Genomic DNA, 23,097 nt, shown 5'->3' with positions numbered 1-23,097 from the left:
CAGAAAGTTTTGAAGAAAGCTAATGGTAAAAGTTAATGCAGTATTGTCTTTTATCACTGTGCTATTAAGAAGTCCTTTCCAGGTACTACTGAAGCAGCAATCTGAATCACAGAAAGAGGGTGAATTCAAGCCAGCAGAATCAAAGGACTTGTGAAGGAATTTGAGGAATGGACTAACCATTGATACCAAACCAGGTGATACCAAATTGAATTTCAAACGGGGACTGGGTGGTAATGGTTTGGGAAAACCCAAATGATCCAAGAAATGTACAAAGAATAACACCCAATTAAGAAATAAGGCAAACTTTACATTACTGGTCTTAAGCACTGCCTGAATAAAACATCTCCCTGGGGAGGAATACTTCAGATAGAAGGATCAAGACTGTTTTAGTCAAAGAGTTCTTGTATTCTGACTTTAGCCTGCGAATTGTACAGGGAAGAAGGGAAATTACCATCTCCATTAGTACCATACTGTAAACTTTATTTGATTCATTCTGATACTGGACATGCTAGCTGGGTTATAAATAAATGCTTGAATTGTGGGAATAATTAGTATTGTAGTTCACAAAATTTATGCTCTTACTGCAAAAAGTGTTAAAGTAATAACTTTGTTTTGTGGATGGGAATTGTTAGTGCCTGTTGAATGAGAGATAACTGAGGAACGGTGGGAAACCACAGTTAAGGCGTGTCAAAAACAACTTGCCTGAAAATTTGTTAAGAGAAAGTGACAAGGAAATAGAGGGCAAGACCAGATTGGCCTCTGTATTTCGCCACTGAGAAGATCAAATACACCTGCTGTGGGCTGCAACCTCACAGGCCTGGGAGGTGGGAGTATAAGCCATACTGGACCTCTGTTATTCCTGTTTCTTGCACTCATTTGTTGTCTTTTCCCTTTTGGGATATCAGCAAGATCGTGTCACAAATACTATGGAAAGCATCACATAGAAAAAAATCAAAGTTCCTCTTTTATTACACACACCCATGTCAGCAGCCACTGTTATACAACCCATCCAAATTAAGAAGCCGTAAGCAAAATGGAGAAAATTATTGGATTACAAGAAACTTAGGATAAAGTGGTAATAGATTTGGAATTGAATGTCCAAAAGGAGAGAGATGGATTTGGTTTACCTTTAATCTTAAAGATACAGTTCAGGATTTGGTAAAAAAACAAATAGTAAACAAAAAGGTAAAACCAGCACAGCAATTTAACTCTGTATTGACCCCAATTTATCTGTTGAGTCGTATTACAAGACTCCAAGCAGTTATGGAAATGACAGCAAATGGAGCCGCCCAGGCATTAGAGTTAATATCAAGTCAGCTAAGCCAAACAAAACCTGTAGTGTATCAGAATAGGTTGGCTTTAGATTATTTATTGGCTAAATAAGGGGGTGTTTGTGGAAAGTTTAATATATCAGATTGTTGAAAATTGATGACCACAGAAAAGTCATTCTAGAAAAAGCAAAAGAAATCAGAGGAAAAAAAAAAAAAAACCAAAGCAGGTACCAGTCCAAAAATTAGAAAACAATGTTAAAACCTAGCTGCTGGAGTAATGTATTAGAAGAAATTAGGAGTTTTCATTTTATGTGTTACAGCTGTTTTGGTATTTCTTCCTTGTGTAATCCCCTGTTTTATTTTGCCAGCATAGTCCAGAAGATGCAAGTAGACAAGAAATATTGCTCAAGCCAAATAATTTACAAAGAATAAGAGTGGGGATTGGGAAAAATGAGTATTTTATGATTGGCTTTTCGCAAATATTAAAATGAATATTATATGTGTTGTGTTAGAAAGTAATGCTGTATTAATTCTCTTAAGAAGTGTGTTAAATACAGTTTTAGGTTATAAAAAATGTTAAAATATAAACGATGCTATATAGGATACTTTTTTAAAAGAAAGGACTTGCAGCAAGATAGCAGCCACAGGACACCTAAATCTTTCAGAGAAAAAGAATTTATTGCCCTCTTATCAGAAGAAAGGAACTTCTTCCCACCTCAAAGGCGCCGTTAAGATTCAGACCAGACAGAATCCTCCTTTTGAATGGAATTTATGCATCATGTATGAAGTGTATGAATATGCAACAGGCTATTGCTTTTAAGGGTTAATCCTTTGTTAACGGGTGTCATTTTTCAGACAGAAAAAGGACACAGGAAGGACACTGCCCAGAAAAAGGTACCCAGACGTCTGTAACTCTTTGGTTCTATTGTCTCATATTGTCCTAATTCAAATTGTCTGAATTATTATTACTCTAATTGTATTACTATTTTTATAACCATTTTATTACTTTTAAACTTTTTTTATAACCATTTATTACTATTAAACTTTTAAAATTAAAAAAAACAACAAGCGATTGGCGCTTTTCACAGCAGTTCTCAGCCGCAGTCCCAATGTAGCAGGACACGGCCTGCCGGCTCCCGCACGGCATTACACAAAGGAGCGGCTGCGCTGCTCCTCTTCCTCCTTTGCCTCTCATATTCCAACTGTTTTAGCAAGTCCATAATTGCTGACCAAGGCTTTATAACACCGATGTTCTCACCATTAGAGGCTGCTGCAAATATATATTGTCCAGCTCCCTCCCAAAAGTGCAAATCTAAAACAGTCCCTTCTGATACAACCAGCTGATGGCTTTCACACCATGTGAACCAAGCTTGTAGGGCTCATTCATTGTAATCAATCCCTCTCCTTTTAAAGAAGAAAATCTACAGAGTTTTCTGGTGCTGACATCCAAGCTCCCATGGTCTCCTAGGTGATTGCAGTCCACAAAAACAGGGCTAGAAACCTCACAGCACTTTCTGCTGTCTATTTAGCAAAGTTCTGTTTTTTCACCATGCTGGCTGTCCCGCCGATTCCCAGTCTTATGCTGTATTTATTCCGGTTCCCACACTGATTCCCAGCTCTTACACAGCTTGTAACCCAGTTCTACGCTAATTCCCAGCTTTACGCTGTAATATTCCCGGTTCTAAACACCGTACCGGCTTTTTGCCATCTGTCTCCTTTGCTCTGTGCCAGGTTATGGCTGAGTCCCGATCACTTGGAGGTCACCACGTGTTAGGTCATGTGCAAGGGGAGAGGGCACAGGAGACGGAGACCACTCACCCTCAGTTTCATGTGGCAACAGAGGCAGTTTATTTCCCAAGCCCCCCTTATACAGTGCATTTGAAAGATTGGGTCTGGATGCTCTCATTCATTTGAACTCCACGCCTCTTCTGGTCCTGGCCACTGAGATGGCTGCAGCCTTGGGAGATATTTAATTGGACAAGACCCTTTTCAATCATGGTCACAAATATGTTTAGGGGCACACATACAGACAGAAAGAGTCAGTGCAAGCAAGGTACCTGTGAAAAATTCCCCTTGGGGGTCACTGAAATCCTCACTTCAGATGCTCTTGCATGTCACACTGGGTGAAGGATGGGCGCTGTGGGGCCGGATTTCTTTGGCCCAACTGGCTTCCAGCACCATCGGCGAGAGTGGGCTGTCCCCAGGTAGCTGTTAAACTGGGGTGCAGCCGTAGGGCACAGCTGCTCTACGGCACAGGTGGACTGTGCTGGGGATAGGACTGCACCGAGGGCAGGGACAAGGAACAGGGAAAGGTCTTCTGTATGTTTTGCAAAGGGGCTCATTCCCTGGAGGGCCAGGGACAGAAAGACACCCATGGCATGGGTGATGCTGGCCTGATGTCAGGCACCAAGACACCAAAGCCACTCTGTCCCTGCCCCCTGCAGGGGCACAGGGGAGAGAAAATTTAACCAAGAGTTCCTGGGTCAGGATAAGATGAGAAGAGATTCCTCACTAAACACCAAAATGGGCATCACAGACCCAGCCTGGGCACAGGGAAGGAATTTATTACCAACCAAATCAAACCAGGACAAGGAGAGAGGAAATAAATCTCTCTAACACCTTCCCCCTACCTAACACAGGTGTAACCAGGGCTCTGCCAAACAGGGATCACTGAGGATCATCCAGTGTGGATCTTCCCATGGTGGATTGTTGTATTGCACTAAAGATGGAGCAGGAGCAGCACACAAAGCTCTTCCAGCACTCAGAGACTCACAGGGCTTTCCTTACAGGTGCCTCTGTTGGTGTTGGGTCAAGTGAGAGCTCCTGGAGTAGCTCTTCCCACACTCAGGACACTCGTAGGGCCTCTCCCAGGTGTGGATGCACGGGTGGAGTTGCGGTTAACGCCCTTCCTGCAGGTGGGGCAGAGGAAGGGCCTCTCCTCCTTGTGAATCTGCTCATGTATGAGGAGATGGGAGCTGGTCCAAATCCTCTTCCCACACTCAGAACACTCGTATGGCACCTCCCCGCTGTGGATCTTGCGGTGATTGATGAGGCTGGAGCTCTGCCCAAAGCCCTTCCCACATTCCCCACACTCTTAGGGCCATTCCCCCTGTGTGGATCACCTGGTGGTGGTTCAGGTCGAAGCTCCCTCTGAAGCCCTTCCCACATTCCAAGCACTTGTAGAGGTTCTCCCCACCCTGAGGCTTTTCCACCAGCTCCGAGCTCTGGCTGGATCTCCCTCTGGCTGCCTTCCCCAGCACATGGAGGGTCTTTCCTCCTCACAGCTCCCCGGGCTGGGTTTGCAGCCCCTCCTTGTGTGGGATCTCCAGGGCTTTTCATCCCCATTAGATTCCTGTGCTGTGCCGTGGAGCCGCTCAAAACAGCCTCTTCCATGAGGTTCTGCCATGGGGATTTGTCTTTTCTGGTCTCTGTCTGCAGTTCAGTGCCTGGGATAAGGAAAGAAAAGGAGAGGAAGGAATGAAGAAGGACAGAATGAGGAAAGGAAGGAGGGTGGACAAGGAGAGGATGGGATTTGCCTCCGTGCCAGAGGGAGGGGGAAGGAGATCCACCCAATGCATCCCCGGCAGGATGGTGCCAGCAGTGGGGTTATCCTGCAGCCAGGGGTGATGCTGGGCTGGGAGATGGAACAGAGGGGAGGGGAAAAGGAGCAGTGACTTCCTCCTCACCTGCCTCAGTGTCCCATGCCATCTTCCTTTTCTTCAGAGCCTCCTCCTCCTTTTCCATCTGGACAAAGCTTGGGATTGACAAATCCTGGCTTGGGAGAAAAACAACAGGTGAGCACCTTGGTCCTTCTGATCAAGTGCAGCTCCAGAAGTCACTGCCCCATTTACTGGCCCAGACCCTGCTCATCTCCAGCCTCCCCCACCCCTCCAGGCTGCTGGGTTCCCCAGCTCCGGAATTGCTTCTCCCTGCTCTCTCACTCCCAGTGAGCCCCAAAACCGACCTCACGCCTGTACCCCTGCTGGTACCAGGCAATCACCATGTGGGTCCTCCAGGACCCCCCCAAAGGGGCATTTGCAGCTCAGCTGATGGGTTCTGTGAGATCCAAACATCCCCTCCCTTCCAAAAAGCCCTCCTGGACACTCCCTGAGAGATGTGGGACGAGCTCCATCTCTCCGCTCACCTGCAGGATGTGGAGGGGGGATCGATGCTGCCAGGACCAGGGGGAGCTGCGGACTCAGTGGGTGGGCAGGGGAACCGCATGGTTCTCCTCCTGCTCCTCCTCTTCCTGGTCCTGTTCCTGCTCCTCCTTTTCCTCCTCCTTTCCTCCACCTCATCCTCTCTCCCTCCTCTTCCTCTTGCTCCTCCTCCCTGCCCACCCCAGATCCCCCTTTCCCCACCACGTCTCCCCCACAGTCACAGCACAACCAGCTTTTGGGTGGAGGGAACCCCCCATGAGCCCCCCACATTAGGCAGGGGGCTTGGGGACCTGCCTAGTGTGGATCCATTCCCCCCCAGAGCCTCAGGGAATCACTCCAGGGATCAAGTGATGGGGACACAAAGGGATCCTCATAGAATTGCCCTTTTTCTGTTCCATCCCCACCTTTTTCTCCCCTCTCCCATCATTCCCCCAAACTAAAGATCCCTCCCAACTCAGTTTTGGGGTCCCACGCCTCCCCCACTTTCTTTGCATCCTCTTTTGCCCTGCTCTTCTGCCCCTTTGCCATCGCCCTTCCAGTCCCAACCCTCACCCTCGTGCTTGGTTTTGGGGAAACCAGGCACCTCTGGCTCAGTCTGGGGGGTCACATCCCCCCTTTCCCTGAAATCTGGCAGCTCCTGGCTGCTTTTTCCTGGGAGGAATCCCTCAGTTTTGGGACTTTTGGGGTGCAGTTTTGGAGGGAGAGAGCTCTCTCTGGCTTTCCCCTCCCTGTTGTGGCCTCTCAGCTGCCCCTGACACCCTGGGGGTGCTGGGATTTTCTTCCTGGGGACAAAGATGTTCATTCCCTTCCAGGAGCCCAATGCCCGGCTGGGGCTCCAGTTCAGGGGATCCTTGAGTAACTGCCCCAGAACCTCCCCCATGGTCTCCCAGCACAGCCAGAGCCACTTGGCCTGGGGTCCCCAAAGGCCTCAGCAAGCCCCAGGTCCCTCCCAGGAACCCTCAACTCCCTCCAACCCAGCATCCTCCACATCCCCTGCAAGTTCCCCCATGGCACCAGCCATGGCCATGTCCCCACATGTCACTGGCCATGTCCCACCATGTCCTCACCCATGGCTGTCTCCCCACCATGTTTCCATCCCTGTCATGGTTCCCCACATCTCCATCCATGCCCATGTCCCCCATGTCCCCATGAATGGCTATGCCCCCCTCCATGTCCATGTATCCCCATGTTGCTCTCCATGTCTCTGTCCCACTATGACCACACCAATGTCTTAGTTCAATGTCTTTATTTTTACCCCTGTGTTGGATATTTTAAAGGGACGGAGAGAAATAAAAGAAAATCAAGTTTAAAAGAAAAGAATTTCCGTGTCCGTGCCAGCTGAGGTTCCACCTGCTTGGGTGGGAGGGAAGAACCTTTTTTGGTGGAGTTTCCAAAAATTGTCTCCAAAATTTTGGCCTTTTCCTCACTTTTTCATCATCTGCCTGTGGAAGACGCCCTTAGGCAACAGGAAATTAAAATCATGGAATCACTGAAGTTAGAAAAGACCTCCAAGACCATCAAGAACTCCTTGATGCCACCAGAAGATAGGACTGAACACAAAAGATGTTCTGGGGTTGAAAGTTAAGAAATCTACTCTCCCCAAGGAATTCCCATTGTTGGTCTACATCCTGATGGATGTTCTGCTCCCTGCATTCGTCCAAGTACCCAGAGGGAGCCAGGAAGATGTGGAGCCCCCCAGCCAGGTGTTATCCCAACAGGCATCACCAGGGCACTGCCCAAAAATGGTCCCTGGGGATCATCCAATGTGAATTCTCTGATGGGGGATGGAGCTGGAGATGTGCACAAAGCTCTTCCCACACTCAGGGCACTCACAGGGCTTCTCTTAGTGGTGACTCCGTTGGTGTTTGGTCAAGGCTGAGCTCGGGGAGAAGCTCATCCCACACTCCCCACACTCTTAGGGCCTCTCCCTGGAGTGGATGCGCTGGTGGGAGACAAGGGCGAATTTGCGGTTGAAGCCCTTCCCGCAATCGGGGCAGCGGAAGGGCCTCTCCTCTGTGTGAATCCGCTCATGTACGAGGAGAGTGGAGCTGATGTGAAACCTCTTCCCACACTCAGGACACTCGTAGGGCCTCTCCCCAGTGTGGGTGCGCTGGTGTTTTCTCAGGTCTGAGCTCCACCCATAGCTCTTCCCACATTCCAAGCAGGTGTAGGGCCGTTCCCCCGTGTGGATCCTCTGGTGCTGGATCAGGTGGGATCTCTGGTTGAAGCTTTTCCCACATTCCCCACATCCATAGGGCTTTTCGCCAGTGTGGATCATCTGGTGCCGGATCAGGTCAGAGCTGTCCCTGAAGCTTTTCCAACAATCCCCACATTTGTAGGGCCGTATCCCAGTGTGGATCACCTGGTGCTGAATTAGAGCAGAGCTCTGTCTGAAGCTCTTCCCACACTCCCCACACTTGTAGGGCCTCTCCCCAGTGTGGATCCTTTGGTGCTGGATCAGGTTGCACCTCTGGCTGAAACCCTTCCCACATTCCAAGCACTTGTGTGGCTTCTCCCTGCCATGAGGCTTCTCCACCAGCTCCAAGCTCTGCCTGGATCTCCGGCCGCCTTCCTGGCTCAGGGGGGCTCTTTCCTCCCTGCAGCTCCCTGGGCTGGGTTTGCAGCCACTCCTTGTGCGAGATCTCCAGGGCTTCTCCTCCTGTTCCATAAGGCCAAGCTTTGGGAAAAAAAAATCCTGGTTTGGGTTAAAAAAAAACCAAAAAACAACAGGGTGCCTTGTACTGGGAGTTCCTCTTTGCCCAACTTCATCTCAGAAACTAATTGGATATCTTGTGCCTGTAAGAACCTCCAAAACACCGAGATTCAGCACAAAAATTCTCCCAACACCAAGACACAGATCAAAAACTCCCCAAACATCATTATTGAGCAAAAACCCCTCCAAAATATAAAGATTCAGCCCCTACAAAAAACCAAAGCACCAAAATTTAGCCCAAGAAAGCTCAGAAACACCAAGATTCACCCCTGGGAAAATCGTGGATCCCAATCCCCTGTCACCTGCTGCATGTGGGGGGGGGGCAACGCTCCTGGGGCTGGGGCCAGAGGCTGCAGATACAGGGAGAGGTGGAACCTTGTGCTGCTTCCTCTTCCTGTTCCTCCTCCTGTGTCCCTACTCTTCCTCACACTCCTCTTCCTCCTGCTATTCCTCCTCTTCCTCCTGCTATTCCTCCTTCTCCTGCACAATCCCACCTTCTCCCATGTGCAGGGTTTCACCATTTTGTTCCTCAACCCTGCTTCTCCTTCCCTTCTCCTCCTGCCCCAGGCCCAGCACCCGCTGCCGGCTCCCTCTTGCCCCCAAACCCACAGCATCCCACGGCAGGGGCAGGGATGGAGCTGGGGCAGGTCGGGCTGGGGCAGCGCTGGGCTCCCGGCCGCTCCCGCCCGCACTCGGTCCCCACTGCAGCCGCTCCTGCCAGGACAGCGCGAGGGGGCCCGGCCTTGGCGCTGCCCCACTCCCACCTCCCCAAATTCCCCAGGTGGGGAACGCTGGGAGCTGCGGGTCTGCCTGGCAACTGCTGAGTCATCAGAGCCGCGTGCTCTGATTGGCTGAGCGCTGCCTGAGGGCTGGAGGTTGGAGCTGCAGGAAGGGGGGGGGACACCCTGCTCCAGGGGGGATATCCCACAAACGGGGGACCCCTACAAAAGGAAAAAGAGGAAAGTGTCTTTAGAAAGAGAAGCTGTGAATGTGATTGGACATAGGGCCAGGGACTTGTACAAAAGGAAGTGACAGGAGAATCCATCAGTTTCAGAAAATGTTATTAATTGATGACGCTGGTGCTCAGCCACGGTCCTGCTGAATTTATGAACTTCGAGGAAAACAACAAAGACTTCACAGAGTCATGAATATCGTTTGCTATACAAAAGTAGGGAGCATATTAAGGGGAGATGTAGTAAGTGGATGTAGGTAGGTGTAAATGGGTATAGTAGAGTCTGTACCTCTCAAGTACTTGAGCCAATGGGGAAAGGGAGATGTGGCCAGGAAATTAGGATGAACAGGAGGCTGTTTCCTTCAACAACAGGAGAGACCACATGGGAAATGTTCCATGGCATCTCCCTTTTTTATAAATTTAATTACTTTTACAGGACTCCTCTGTCTGCTTTGTGGACAGAATCTCTGGTGATGTCAATTTTTCCACACACCCTGGGACTCGTCTGGAATTCCTTCCACCATCTGGGGCAGTGGGCAGTGAGTGCAGCTGAAGGTGCCTCACCCAGTTTGGGTGATCGGCCCCCTTGGGGGCGGCAGCACCGGGGACTGATTGGGTACCTGAGAGTGACCAGGGGACAGACGAGTGCACATCAGGGGGGGCTGTGAAGAGTCAGCAGGGAGAGAGCACTGAAAATCTCATCAGTGAGTGCACTGGGATCTTTGGGGAGTGAGCATGGCAGGGCACCCATGGAGGGTAGAAAAGGGAAAGCCAGGAAGGGGTCCTGTGCCAAAGGGATGATGATCCCAAAATATCTCTGAAGGGTCCCTTGGGAGAAGGGTGAGGTAGATTGCACACTCCCTCAGAGGTAATTAAGGACTTGGACACCCAGGGGGGCAATAAGAGAAGTGGAGAAGGGATTTGGACAACAGGGGATGGATGGCAGTAGTGTGCTGAGAAGAGACTGGGTGAAGGGGAGTGTGCAGGAATATGGTTAAGACAAGATGCAGCAGGAGGAATCTATGTGGTATAAAAAAGGATGATGAAAAAGAGGAGGAAGAGAAAAATACTGAGGACTGGGATGTTTTTCAGCAGGGTCTTATCCTCAACATTTGCCAGCTGATCATTTGCATCCCCGGTTTCCAGGAGAGGAAAACAAGGAGGTCAGGGTTTCAGGGGGTTTCTCTGTGGGGGGCAGCGGCAGCACCGGGCGCAGAGGTGCGGGACCGGGAGCACGGGCTGGGGGCCTGGGGGGAGCTGCGGGGCCGGGCCGGGGCTGTGGGGCAGCTGGGGCTCAGCGCCGGGCGCTGCCTGACCCCACCAGCCCCGGGCAGGGCCGGCAGTGGCCCCCGGCCCCCAGGAGGCTGCGGGACGCCCCGGCCGCTGCCCGGCCCCGTGGAGCTGCCGGCCCTGCCCGCCGGGGGGGCGCCTTTGGACACTGCGGCAGGACAGGGACCGGCTCTGGGATACGGGCTGGGGAGGGCACCCTGAGCACAGGGACGAGGAGCAAGGAACACCTGGAAAATGTGGATTATACATGGAAGGACTGAGATTTTCTTTTAAAGATTTTGTTAGGGTTACTGGAGATACAAATGATTTTGCAGAAAGCTCAGCAGCTCTCAGAGGATGAGCACCCACAGGCACTGAGGGGGGCTGCAGGAGGGGCAGAAGAAGGCCCTGCAGCACTTGGGCACAAAGGCCCAGCAGGTGAATGCAAGAAGGGAGCAGAAAAAGGCCAAGCTGAAGGCAAAGGCCAGGGCAGAGTTCCTACAGCCCCTGAGGGATCAACCCCAGGGCCCAAGGGGGCCCCAGCACCCAGGGCACGGGCTCGGCCACAAGCACCCGGCAGAGGCATTGCCCTCCTCACCAGGGGACAGCCCACCCAAACAGCCCCTGGCAAGGAATCAGGGCTCTAGCTGCAGGGCACAAGGTCACTGCAAGCACAGACAGCAGCACCCTCAGGACCAGCAAGTCCACCCCTTGATGGACATGGATTGGCAGGGCTGTCACAGCTCCCATCACACCAGGGACCCTCCACACTGGAGCCCTTGAGAACATTCAGGTGGGTCTGCATTGAGAGGAGGCCTCTCCTGATGGACACAGGGGCCTCTCAATCCACTCTGAATCTTAGACCTAATGGGCAAAATAGGAAAGGCATGGTTTAATTATTAAGGGAATAAGTGGGAAAGATGAGCAGGTATGATTTCATCAACCACTATGAGGAGATGTAGGGGATACGCTTGAAATAAATTAATTTCTTTTTCTTCCTACTGTGATTGCAATTTACTGGGAAGGAATTTGGTGGCTGGATTTTTATATTGTAAAAGGTGATACAGAGGCTTATGATGTTGTACTTATGTGTCAAATGTCTGGCAAGGCCTATGCTGAAGTGAACCCACAAATGTGGACAGCCCCAGGGAAAGAGGGAAAATTAGATATGGGGTGCATATGTGAGTATATGTGAGTCACGCCCTGGAAGAGAAGCTTTAGAAATGCAAATTAACACTGCTGGGCAAAGCCTGGACAATGTACCTGGGGCAGGAATTGGGCTGATTCCCTCTGCCCCTCACCCCAAGCTCTGCCTGCTTGCACTGATGGAATTTGCACAGCTCAAGGCAGAGCCCAGGGTGAGGATATCTGACCCTGCAACAGAAACGGGTGAAGCTGCACAGGGAAACAGCAAATGGAGAATGTTGGGAAAACTTCACTATAAATAAATGGGGGGTAATCATCCCTCTGCCCACTCCAACATGTGCTGTCACTGTCTCTATGTTATATAGGATGTATTAGAGCACTGAGATGTTCTGGCTATCACAAGTTCAGGGAAATCAGTTGGGAATCCAAGTATTTCATGATTTAAGTAGAGAAAAGTGGTCATTTGATGCAGTCTTGGCTGAAGGGAGTGCCCAAAAATGGAGAAAAGATGAACGGCCAGCAGAACAAATCCTACAACACCATGCACCAGCCTTTGGGACCCCAAACCAATTCATATCAGGAGCCACAGAACCTATTTCTCATTTCAATGGCATCATTAGATTACAAGCTGCCCTCGGAATAACCAACCAGACAGCTCCAAATCCTGACCTTCCTGCTGAGCAATCCACTGAAATGAGGAACACAACATTTCACCATGGGATGGGATCAGATCATCTGTTAGCAGAAAAAGGAGGAGTTAATGAAAAATTAAATGACTCAAACTGCTGTTGGCAAATAGATGACAATGGAAAAGTGCTGAAACAGATAACAAAGGAAACAAGAAAGCAGCTCATGCACCAATGCAAACGTGGAAAGGAGGGAATGGGACACGGTTTCATGGCTCCCTGGCAGACCATGGGTTAAACGAATGCTGTTTCTCCTCTGATGTGCTACAGCAACTCTCATCTTTTTACCATGCTCCACACCTTGAGAGTGCAGCTCATTCAGCAGGTGAGCGCGGGGATGCAAGTGGCAGCCAGGCCTCCTGATCCAGAAATGGCTACAGAAGGACAGGGAATGAGGACACTGAGAATAATCTCAAAAGCAAAGAGGACCCAGGAAGAAAAAACAGTCAATGAGTCAATCTGCTTGGAGATAGGGCCAGGGACTTGTAGAGAAGGAAGTAATGGGAAAAACCATCAGTTTTAGAAAATGTTAGAAATCGACACGGAAAGTTCCTCACAGTCCTGCTAAATTCCTGAATTTCCAGAAGAGTAAAGACTTAACAGGGCCGTGAATATCGGCTGTTCTACAAAAGGGGGGGTGCACATTAACGAGGACATGCAGTTGGCGGATCGGGAGGTCTGAACCTTCCAAGTACCTCAGCCAGTGGGCAAAGGGAGAGGGAGATGAGGCCGGGAAAATGAGGATAAAAAGGAGGCTGCGAACTACAACAATGGCAGAGAGCGCACGGCAAATGCCCCACGGCCTCTCCCTCTGCTCAGCAATAAAGTCACTTGTACAGGACTCCTCTGTCTCCTCGGGGCACAGAAACCTCCGGCCATGTGAATTTCCCCGCACAGCCCCGGGCACGGGGCAGCCGCCTCTGTCCCAGCCACAGGAACCGGGCCGAGCCAGCGCTGCTCCGGCAACGGCTCCTGCCGAGGCAGCGGCCGCAAGGAGACCGCGGGCAGGGGATGCCCGAGAGAGGCCCCGAGCCCCTGGGAAGCCCCTGCAGAGCCATGGAAGCGGCTCCTGGCGGCACCTGTGAGCCCGGGGGGGATCCTCGTGGAGCAGCCCGTTCCCGAGGGACCGTGTCCCGTGGGAGGGACCCCAGGCTGGAGCAGGACGAGGATTCCTGTCCCTGAGGGGAGGCTGTGACATGACCGGGCTCTGACCCCCATCCCCTGCGCCTCTGGATGGGGAGAAGGGAGAGAATGCAGGATGGAGTTAAGCCCGGGAAGGAGAGAGAGGTGGGGGGAGGATATTTCCGTAGGAATTACTTCAGTTCTCATTCTCTTGCCCTGCTATGTCTGATAATAAATTCAATTGATTTCCCCAAGTCAAGTGTGAGACGAATGATGGATTTTGTCCTTACACACAGGCTGTGGGTCTGCTGGTAGATCAAACCAGCACTGAGAGATAAAAGAAACAATGGGAAAGATTCTACTGATTGATGAACGGGAAAATATATTTGCTTTTACAAACAAACTTTAGGTTTGCTGATAAATGAAACTGAACTTCGAAAGATGAAAGAAACAATGAGGGAAAACCCTAAATACCATAAGAATTAAAAATTAAAAGGGACTGTTATACATTAGAGGGAAATTATCAATATCAGGCCTATCGGAAAGCCTGAACCTCTCATGTACCTCAGCCAATGGGGAAAGAGAGAAGGGAAATGCGGCCGGGAAACTGGGATAAAAAGGGAGGCTGTGTCCTCCAAAAACTGGAGAGACCCCAGGGGAATGCCCCATGGCCTCTCCCTCTATTCGAATAAAGTGAAAGGACTCCTCTGTCTCCTTTTGGGACATAAACCTCTGATGTTTATGGATTAATTTTCCTGACAAGTGATTGAATTGTCCTCATCCTTACCCAGACCCTCGAGCCTTTCCTTACGTGCTCTGTTCCCTGCCCAAGGGGAGGAGGGAAGTGACAGAGAGGTTTTGGCCTCTCTCCAGCATCCCCGGCTCCGGCCTGGGATCCTGCCGGGGCTGCAGATGGGTCCCTCCTCCGTCCCGCACTCACCCCAGCTCCCAGCGCCCTCAGGGCCCGGTCACGCCGAGCTCCGGGCGGTTCGGGGCAGCAGCAGCGGCTCCTTGGCCTCCTACCCGGGCCGGGCCCAGCTCCAGCGGCGCTCCTCAGCCGCGGCTGCCGGGAAATGCCGGAGCTCGGGGAAAGGGAGACGAGGCCGGGCCGTGTGCGGAGCTCGCCCCTCGCTGCGATTGGCTGATTCTGCCGTCCCTTCTGCTTCTGGCCGCTGATTGGTCAGAGCCGGGCTAAGCACGGCCCCCGGTGCCGCCCTGAGGGCGCCCCTGGCTCGGCAGAGCCGCCATTAGCGGAGCGTCCGTGCGGGCCCGGGAGGGGCGGCAGCGGCCGGAGCCTGGTGAGGCGGCGGCGGCGGAGCTCGGAGGCGGCCCCAGCGCAGCCTCCGGGGACGGGGCAGCCCCCTCTGTCCCAGCCGCAGGAACCAGGCCGAGCCAGCGCTGCTCCGGCAGCGGCTCCTGCCGAGGCAGCGGCTGCAAGGAGACCGCGGGCAGCCGCTCCCGCAGCGCCCTCACGCCAGCGGCAACACGCGCCGGACACGGCACAACGAACCCGCCTGAGCCCCCTGCCGCCCCCGAGGCCCGCAGCGAGCCCCGAGCCCCCGCACAACCCAGCGCGCCTCCCACCTGCGTTGCGGCCGCCTCCCAGCTCCGCCGCCGCCTCACCGGTGGGTCCCGGTCACCCCCTGGATGATCCCGGTCACTCCCAGTATGTTCAGAATCACTCCCGGTAGGATCGCAGTTGCCCCCCAACACGGTCCCAGTGGTCCCAGTCATGCCCTGTATGGTTCCTTTCACTCTCAGTCCCTCTCAGTAAGAGCCCAGTGGGGCCCCAGGTCACTTCAGTATGAGCCCAGTCACACCTTACCCGATGCCATTTGCCCCCGCTGTGGTCCCAATTGCTCCCAGTATAAGTCCAGTCACCTCCAGTACGATCCCAGTTACTCCCAGACACTCCCAGTACTATGCCAGTCACTCCAAGTGACCCCATCAGTCCCAGTATGATCCCAGTATGATCCCAGCATGGGCCAGCTGCTCCCAGTATGATCCCAGTTGCTCCCTGCATAATTCCAGTTTCTCCTCTTCACCCCTACTACAGACCTGATCACTCCCAGTATAATTCCAGTCAGTCCCAGGATGATTCAAACCACTCCCAGTCTCTCCCAGTATATCTCAATTGTCCCCTGCATGCTCCCAGTTGCTCCCAGTAGCCCCCAGTGTGGTCCCAGTATATCCCAGTATGATCCCTGGTGCCCCAGTTCTGCTTCCAGTGGGTTCTTTTCCCAGTCTGTCCCAGTCTGTCCCAGTCCTTCCCCAGCAGCTGCTGCCGTTTCCCAGATTCTGCCCCCCCCACCCCATTCCCAGGCATTGGGACCCCCCTGCACCCCCTTATCCTGCACCAACACCCCCTGCACCCCCTTTCCCGGGTATCCTCCTCTCCCAGCCCCTGGATCCCCCGTTTCCGGGACCCTGGGGACCGCCGGGCCCCCATTCCCGGCCAGCCCGGGCACCTCAGCCCCAGCCTCCCTTTGCTGGGAAACCCGGCCTGGGCACGGGGCTCTGCGGCCGCTCTGGGATTTATGATCCCCCAAAGGAAAGGGAGAGAACAGCAGAGGGAGGGAGAGAAGGAGATTGGGAATCAGGGATCGGGTCCCAGCGCCCAGCCCTGCTCCGCCGGGGGTGGGACCCGCACCCGCAGGAAAAATTGGCTCCGCTGCTCCCGATGCTTGCCCGGCTTTGGGCCGAGCCCAGCGGGGTCCGGGCAGAGTTTGAGCGCAGGGCCGGGAGCTCAGCACAGCCCGGCCCGGGGGTCCCGCAGGGCGCGGCCCTGGAGGGTCCCAGACGGATCCCCGAGGGATCCAGAGGGGTGCCAGGAGGGGATCCAGGTGAATTCCCTGGAATTCGCCCTTTCCCCATCCCCCTTTTCCCCTCCCCCCGCGCTCCCTCGGGCACTTTCGCTTTCGCGTCTCTCCAGCTGCGCCACAGCCGCGATCGGGGTCGGCTGCGATGGCGCCAGCGCTGGGGCTGGGGGTGCTCTGGGGGCTCCTGGGGCTCCTGGGGAACCCAGGGTGTGCGACCAAAGGTGAGCGGGACCCCCCGAAACCGGGAACCCCCTGAACCGCAATTCCCGAGCACCGGTAACCCTCTGAACTTCCATTTACGGGCACCGGGAACCCTCTGAACCTCCATTCCCGGGCAGGGAACCCCCGTGAACCCCCATTTTGGGTCCTGTGACCCCCCCTTCCCCCCCCTTATCCGGCACTGGGATTCCCCGCACTCCCGTCAGTGCTCTGGGACCCCCTGCACCCTCATTCCCGGCCATCCCGCCCTTTCCAGATCCCAGACCCGCCCCTTTCCTCGGCTTTTGGACCCTCAGCTCTCCCAAATTTCTGCGTCCCCCCCGTTCTCCATTCCCGGCGCTTCCTGGAAGGGGTTCCAGGGGTTCCCCGAGGGTCCCCCGGAGGTCCCAGGGGGTCTCAGCGAGGATCCAGTGGGATCCAGATGAATTCCCTGGAATTCCCCTTTTCCCCGTCTCGCTTTCCCTTCTCCCAAGCTGCGTCCCGGGGATCCGCCCGCCTCTCCCAGCCCCAGAGCCCCCTTTCCGTGACCCAGGGACCCCCTGGAGCCCCATTCCTGCCTTTCCCAGCTCCCAGACCCCACTTCCCTCAACACCAGGGACCCCTGGACCCCCTTTGGTGGGCACAGGGACCCCCTGGTTCCCCCATCCCGCCCCTCCCAGTCCCTTCCTTGAGCCTTGGACCCTTCCCGGCTCTCCCGGTTCCCATTTCTGCTCCCCCCAAATCTCCATATCCCCCCAGTTCTCCACTCCCTGCGTTACCTGTACGTGGCAGTGTCAGAGCCCAGCCCGGGGATCCCCCAGTTCATGTCCATTGGGTACCTGGATGGGATCCCCTTCACGCGCTTCGACAGCGAGCGGGGCTGGGTGGAGCCGCTGACGCAGTGGATAAAGGATGGAGCCGAGCAGGAGTATTGGGAGAGGGAGACCCAGATCAGTGTGAAGAACCAGCACATCAATCTCCATTCCCAAATCCCCACAGGAATTCTGCTCCCACCTTTGCGCTCCAGCTCCTTCTGCCCATATCCATTCTGGAGTCATTCTGGGCATTCGTGCTTCAGGTAATTCGTCCAATACTCAGCAATGGTCCCTTCCTGTTCCCAGGGCTCAAGATCTCGAAGTTCCCTGGCCATGACCATGGCCATGACACAAGCACAAGATGGCCGTGAGATGAAAGTGACCATGAGTGACACAACCCTGAAATGACCATGACCATGGGATGGCCATGACTGTGACCATGACCATGACACAACCACAACCCTGACTATGAGATGATTTAGACCAAGAGATGACCGAGTGTTTGCCATGGCACAACCACAGCCTTGAGGTGACCCTGACATGATCAAGGCCATGAGGTGACAATGAAGTGACAATGACATGATCATGAGATGACCATTACGGTGAGATGACCCTGAGCATAAATTTGATGGTGATCAGGAAATGACTACGACATGACTATGACCATGACCATGACATGACTGTGGCCTTGAATTAACCACAAGATGACCATGACCATTTAATGACCATGAGCATTTCATGACCATGACACAGCTGTGAGGTGATCAAGGTCATGAGGTGACCATGACTTAACCATGGCCATGGGGTCATAAAGACCATGAGATGAGCCAGAGATGACCATGGCCATGCTACGATAATGGCCATGAAATGACCATAACAATGAGACAACCATGAGCATGAGATGATTGTGACCAAGAGATGACCATGAGATGACCACAACACAACCATGGCCATGAGACCATTGTGAGCATGAGGTGATTCTGAGATGATCATGACCATGTAATGACCATGACCGTGAGATAATCACGACCATGACCATGACAGGATCAAGACCATGACATGATAGAGACAATGAGATGGCCACAAGATAATCGTGTAATGACCATGACACAACCATGATCTCGAGATGACGATGGCCATGAGATAATGGTGATCAGGAAATGGCTGTGACCATGAGATGACCGTGACCATGACAGCCATGAGATGACCGTGATATGATTGTGGCCATGAGTTGACCATGAGATGATCATGAGATGACCATGAGCATGAGATGACCGTGACCATACAATGACTTTGACTGTGACCATGAGATGGCCATGGTCACGAGATGACCATTATAATGAGATGACCATGAATGTGAGACTACTGTAAGCATGTGATGACTGTGACCCAAAGATGGCCGTGAGATGGCTGTGCTCATGATCTGTTTGCAAATAGAGATGGGTTAGTGGGAGATGTGGGGGCTTGAGGCCACTTGGGGCAGAGTGATCATGAAATGATAAAATTCTCAATATTTGGTGAAGTCAAGAGGAACATTAATAAGACTTTTACACTGGACTTTTGGGGGGCAGACTTTGGGCTATTCAGGAGACTTATTTAGAGAGTCCTTGGGAAGTAGTCCTTAAAAACAAAAGAGTGCAGGAAGGGTGGGCATACTCAAAATTGAGATCTTAAGGGCACAAGAACAGACTGTCCCTTTGATCCAAAAGATGAGTTGAAGAGGCAAATGTCCTGCCTGGATGGGCAAGGAGGTTTTGGAGGAACTCAGGAATAAAAAAAGGATGTATTATCTTTGGAAGGAGGGTCAGGTCTCTCAGGAAGTATTTAAGGGGGCTTCTAGAGGATGCAGGAAAAAAAATTAGGGAGGCTAAAGCTCAGTTTGAACTTAAAATACTGACTTTTGTAAAGGATAACAAAAAATGTTTTATATGTATATTAATGTTGAAGAGTAAGAGCAACCTTTATTCTTTATCAGATGCTGAAGGGAACTTTATAACTGCAGATTAGAAGTCAGAGGTGCCTAATGCCTTCTTTGCCTCAGTTTTTAGTGAGAAGACTTGCCTTCAGGATAACTGTCCTCTTGGGTTGCTCAGTGGTATCAGGGAGCAGAATGGTCCCCCCATTATCCAAGAGGAGGCAGTCAGAGAACTGCTGAGCCACATGAATATTCATAAATCCATGGGACCAGATGGGATCCATCCCAGGGTGATGAGGGAGCTGGCAGATGAGTTTGTGAAGCCGCTCTCCATCATTTACCAGCAGTCCTGGCTCACTGGTGAGGTTCCAGATGACTGAAGCTGGCCAATGTGACACCCATTCAAAAAAGGGTGGGAAGGAAGATCCTGGTAATTATAGGCCAGTCAGTCTGACCTCAGTACCAGGTAATGTAATGGAAAAGTTCATACTGAGAGTCATCGCACAGAACTTACAGGATGGCCAGGGTATAAGACCCAGCCAGCAGGGGTTTTAGGAGGGGTAGGTCATGTTTGACCAGCCTGATCTCCTTTTATAGCCAGGTGGCCCTCCTGGTGGATGTGGGAAAGGCTGTGGATGTTGTGTACCTGGACTTCAGCAAGGCCTTTGACACTGTCTCCCACAGCACACACCTGGAAAAGCTGCAACCCATAGCTTGGGCAAGAGCACTCTGTGCTGGGTTAGGAACTGCTGGATGGCTGGGCCCAGAGAGTGGTGGTGAACAGTGCTGCATCCCGCTGGTAGCCAGTCACCAGTGGTGTCCCTCAGGGGTCTGTGCTGGGGCCAGTTCTCTTTAATATCATCATTGATGGTGTGGATGAGGGGATTGTCTTTCATTAATAAGTTTGCGGACAACACTAATCTGGGAGCGTGTGTCCATCAGGAGGAAGGTGAGAGGGTTCTGCAGACAGACTTGGAATGGTTGAATGGATGGGCAGAGTCTAACAGGATGACGTTTAATAAATCTAAGTGCTGAGTCCTACATTTTGGCTGGGGACAGTGTGGCTGGATAGTGTCCAGGCAGAAAGGGATCTGGAGGTGCTGGTCGACAGTTGGCTGAACATGAGCCAGCAGAGTGCCCTGGTGGCCAAGAAGGCCAATGGCTCCTGGCCTGGATCAGGAATGGTGTGGCCAGCAGGAACAGGGAGGTCATCTTTCCCCTGTACTCAGCACTGGTGAGGCCACACCTTGACTGCTGTGTCCAATTCTGGGCCCCTCAGTTTGGGAAGGATGTTGGGACACTCAAGAGTGTCCAGAGGAGGCAACAAGGCTGGTGAGGGGCTTGGAACACAAGCCCTGTGAGGAATGACCAAGGGACCTGGGGTTGTTTAGCCTAGAGAAAAGGAGACTCAGAGGTGACCTTATCACTCTCTACAACTTCCTGAAAGGTGGTTGTAGTCAGGTGGGGTTGGTCTCTTTCTCCAGGCAGCACTGACAGAATCAGAGGACACAGTCTCAAGCTGTGTCAAGGGAAATATAGGTTGGATATTAGGAAAAGTTTTTTTACAGAAAGGGTGATAAAGTTCTGGAATGGTCTGCCCGGGGAGGTGGTAGAGTCACCATCCCTGGATGTATTTAAGAAAAGACTGGAAGTGGTGCTCAGTGCCATGGTTTAGTTGAGGTGTTGGGGCATGGGTTGGACTCAATGATCTTTAAGGTCTCTTCCAACCTTGTGATTCTGGGAATTCTGTGACCATGAGATGGCCACGAGGTGACCATGATGTGATTGTGGCTATGAGATGAGCATAACAATGAGATGACTGAGAGGATGAGATGATGACTATCAGCAAATGACCATGACCATGTGATGGCCATGAGATGACTGTGATCATGAGATAACCACAACCATGACCCAACTACAGCTGAGAGATGACCATGATAAGATTGTGGCAACTGAGTTGAACGTGAGATGATCATAAAATTACCATGACAATGCAATGACCATGACCGTGACCATGACACAACCAGGACCATGGGATGACCATTACAATGAGATGACCATGAGCATGTGATAATTGTGACAAAGAGATGACCATGAGATGATCAAAACACACCATGTGTTGTGTTGTGTCTGTATAAGTTGGACTGTTCTGTTCCCCCCTATCATGTAATGGTTCTGCCCTGGTTCTCCCCTCCCTCCCTTGTACTGCCAGTTATCCCAACTCCTCCCCAGTTGCCTTGGAGATTAATGTTTCTTTCTCAAATCCCGCCCAGCCTTCTTTCTAGAGCTCTCTAGAAACTTCCAGCTGGACCGTCGAGTGATTGGCTCAGGGGCCAGGGCTCCACCCTCAAGTTATCCCCATTGGTGTTCTCCCTAAGTCAATCTTTTGTATCCCACTCCCCTCTGAAACCCTATTCGTCCAAGGACTGACTCCTCCCTTGTTTCCCTCCCTTCTTATAAGCTGTTACAACTTCCCCCTCTTCCTCTTCAGCTCTTGGTTTCCCGTGGGACTCAATAAACCTGCATTCACCATAGCTGGGGAGCGCTCTCTTCTTTTTCTGCTGACTGTAGCCATAAGCCAAGCCACGTCCTACCACAAGGTAGCGCTGCTGTCATAGCACAGACCGTTTGCTTTAGGTGCTGTCCCAAACCACGGAGATTGGGATAGTGCCTTGTTACTGCTAGTTGTGCTGGATAGCTAGCCGGGACGTCCAAGAAGGACAATCTTTCTCCAGCTGAACCACTTCAGTTCTGGCGCCCAACGTGAGGCCTGAGGGCATCTCCAGACCTCACAGATGAGGCTGTAAGTCTCTTTGGCCATCAAACTACCCCAGAAAAGGCGACCCCTTTTTGGTGGGTGGTGCTCTGGGGGATTGGGAACAGCAGCTCCTCGCACTCGAGTCGTTCCCCCAGCAGAAACCATCGCTCCCAGATTTCTTTTGGCTTTCGCTGGATTGTAACTATTTCTCTCCCTGTCTTTCTATTCTGTTTATCCCTCGGTGCCGTGCAGCATTTTCCTCTGATGCTTTTCGCGCGCACGGTTTCACAACTGCGGCACGTTCTCTCCCTGCCCCTCCCCTGTGCAGCTTTTCAGCGCAGGGGCGTCTTTCCCACCGCAGCTTTTCAGCGCGGGGTGGTTTTCCTGCCGCCGCTTCTTCAGCACAGCCAGCCCCCGCCGCTGCTTTTTCAGCGCGGCCAGCCCCTGCCGCCACTTTTTTGGCACGCATGGGCTCCTGCCGCCGTTTTCAGTGCGTGCAGCCTCCCGCCACCGCTTTTGGCGCATGCGGGCTCCCGCGGCCGCGGTGGAGCATTGGCATGGGCCGCTCTGAGCTCCCGTGTGGGGACCACGTGGCGTGGGGGGGCTGGCAGCCACCGCCCACCATTTTAAGAGCCGCGTGGCGTGGTGCGGGGGCTCCGCAGCTGCTGTTTGCCATTTTCTGCGTGGTGTGCTAGAGGGCTCACTTTGCTGCACAGCTTTCTCCTTTTTCTGACAGGGGCTGGTGTGGGGCTCTTCGTTCTTTTCTTTCAAGTTTTTCTGGGGCGGTGGGTGGACTGAGTCGCACCACATAATATCTTTATAATGGTTGCTCGCTTTTCTGCGGCTCAGAAGAGAGCTTTTACCCAAGTTGCAGGAATCCTTGTGGGGGGGGATGTTAAAGTTCAGAAAAAAGGCATTAAAAAAATTAGTAAAATGGCTGTTTTCCCAATTTCCAGAAATTTCCCCCAACCAAATTTATGACCCTGGTTTCTGGGATGTTGTTAATCATAAATTACAAGATTCTGTTAAGTCAGGGGACTCTTCTTTGTTAAAAATAATATTTTGGACTTCTCAAATTAGATCAGTGTTAAAATCCAGCTCAAAATTGGGAAGACAGTCATCTTTACAGACCTTAATCCCCAGTTCTCCCTGTTCCCCTGCTCCTAGCCCTTTTCCCTCCCCTGCTTGCCCTAAAAGTGGGATTTTGAGAGAAGCAGCCCACTCCAGCACAGCGCAGGGTGTCCACCATTCCCCTGGCTCCCCTCAAAGCTCC

The 23,097-nt window shown here is 52.4% G+C and overlaps 3 protein-coding genes across 3 annotated transcripts in view; 1 reads left to right on the top strand and 2 right to left on the bottom strand.

Moving 5' to 3' along the window:
- Positions 1 to 23,097, bottom strand: part of LOC143695937 (uncharacterized) — a 297,449-nt gene that overhangs the window by 182,358 nt on the left and 91,994 nt on the right. The window lies entirely within an intron of this gene.
- On the bottom strand, positions 6,663 to 14,637 carry LOC129132037 (uncharacterized). Its single transcript, XM_054651031.2, has 2 exons — positions 14,260 to 14,637; positions 6,663 to 8,108 (listed from the first exon to the last, which is right to left on the bottom strand). Exon 2 carries the CDS (start codon positions 8,097 to 8,099, stop codon positions 7,347 to 7,349), a length of 753 nt encoding a protein of 250 aa, XP_054507006.2. The 5' UTR covers positions 8,100 to 8,108; positions 14,260 to 14,637; the 3' UTR covers positions 6,663 to 7,346.
- LOC129132041 (uncharacterized) lies at positions 11,286 to 21,600 on the top strand. The gene is made up of 3 exons (XM_077191104.1): positions 11,286 to 11,323; positions 14,559 to 14,944; positions 17,096 to 21,600. Exons 1-3 carry the CDS (start codon positions 11,286 to 11,288, stop codon positions 17,416 to 17,418), a joined length of 747 nt encoding a protein of 248 aa, XP_077047219.1. The 3' UTR covers positions 17,419 to 21,600.

Source organism: Agelaius phoeniceus, chromosome 27 (genome assembly GCF_051311805.1).
Source record: "Agelaius phoeniceus isolate bAgePho1 chromosome 27, bAgePho1.hap1, whole genome shotgun sequence".
NCBI lineage: Eukaryota > Metazoa > Chordata > Aves > Passeriformes > Icteridae > Agelaius > Agelaius phoeniceus.
This window is presented reverse-complemented; position numbering and strand designations above follow the sequence as displayed.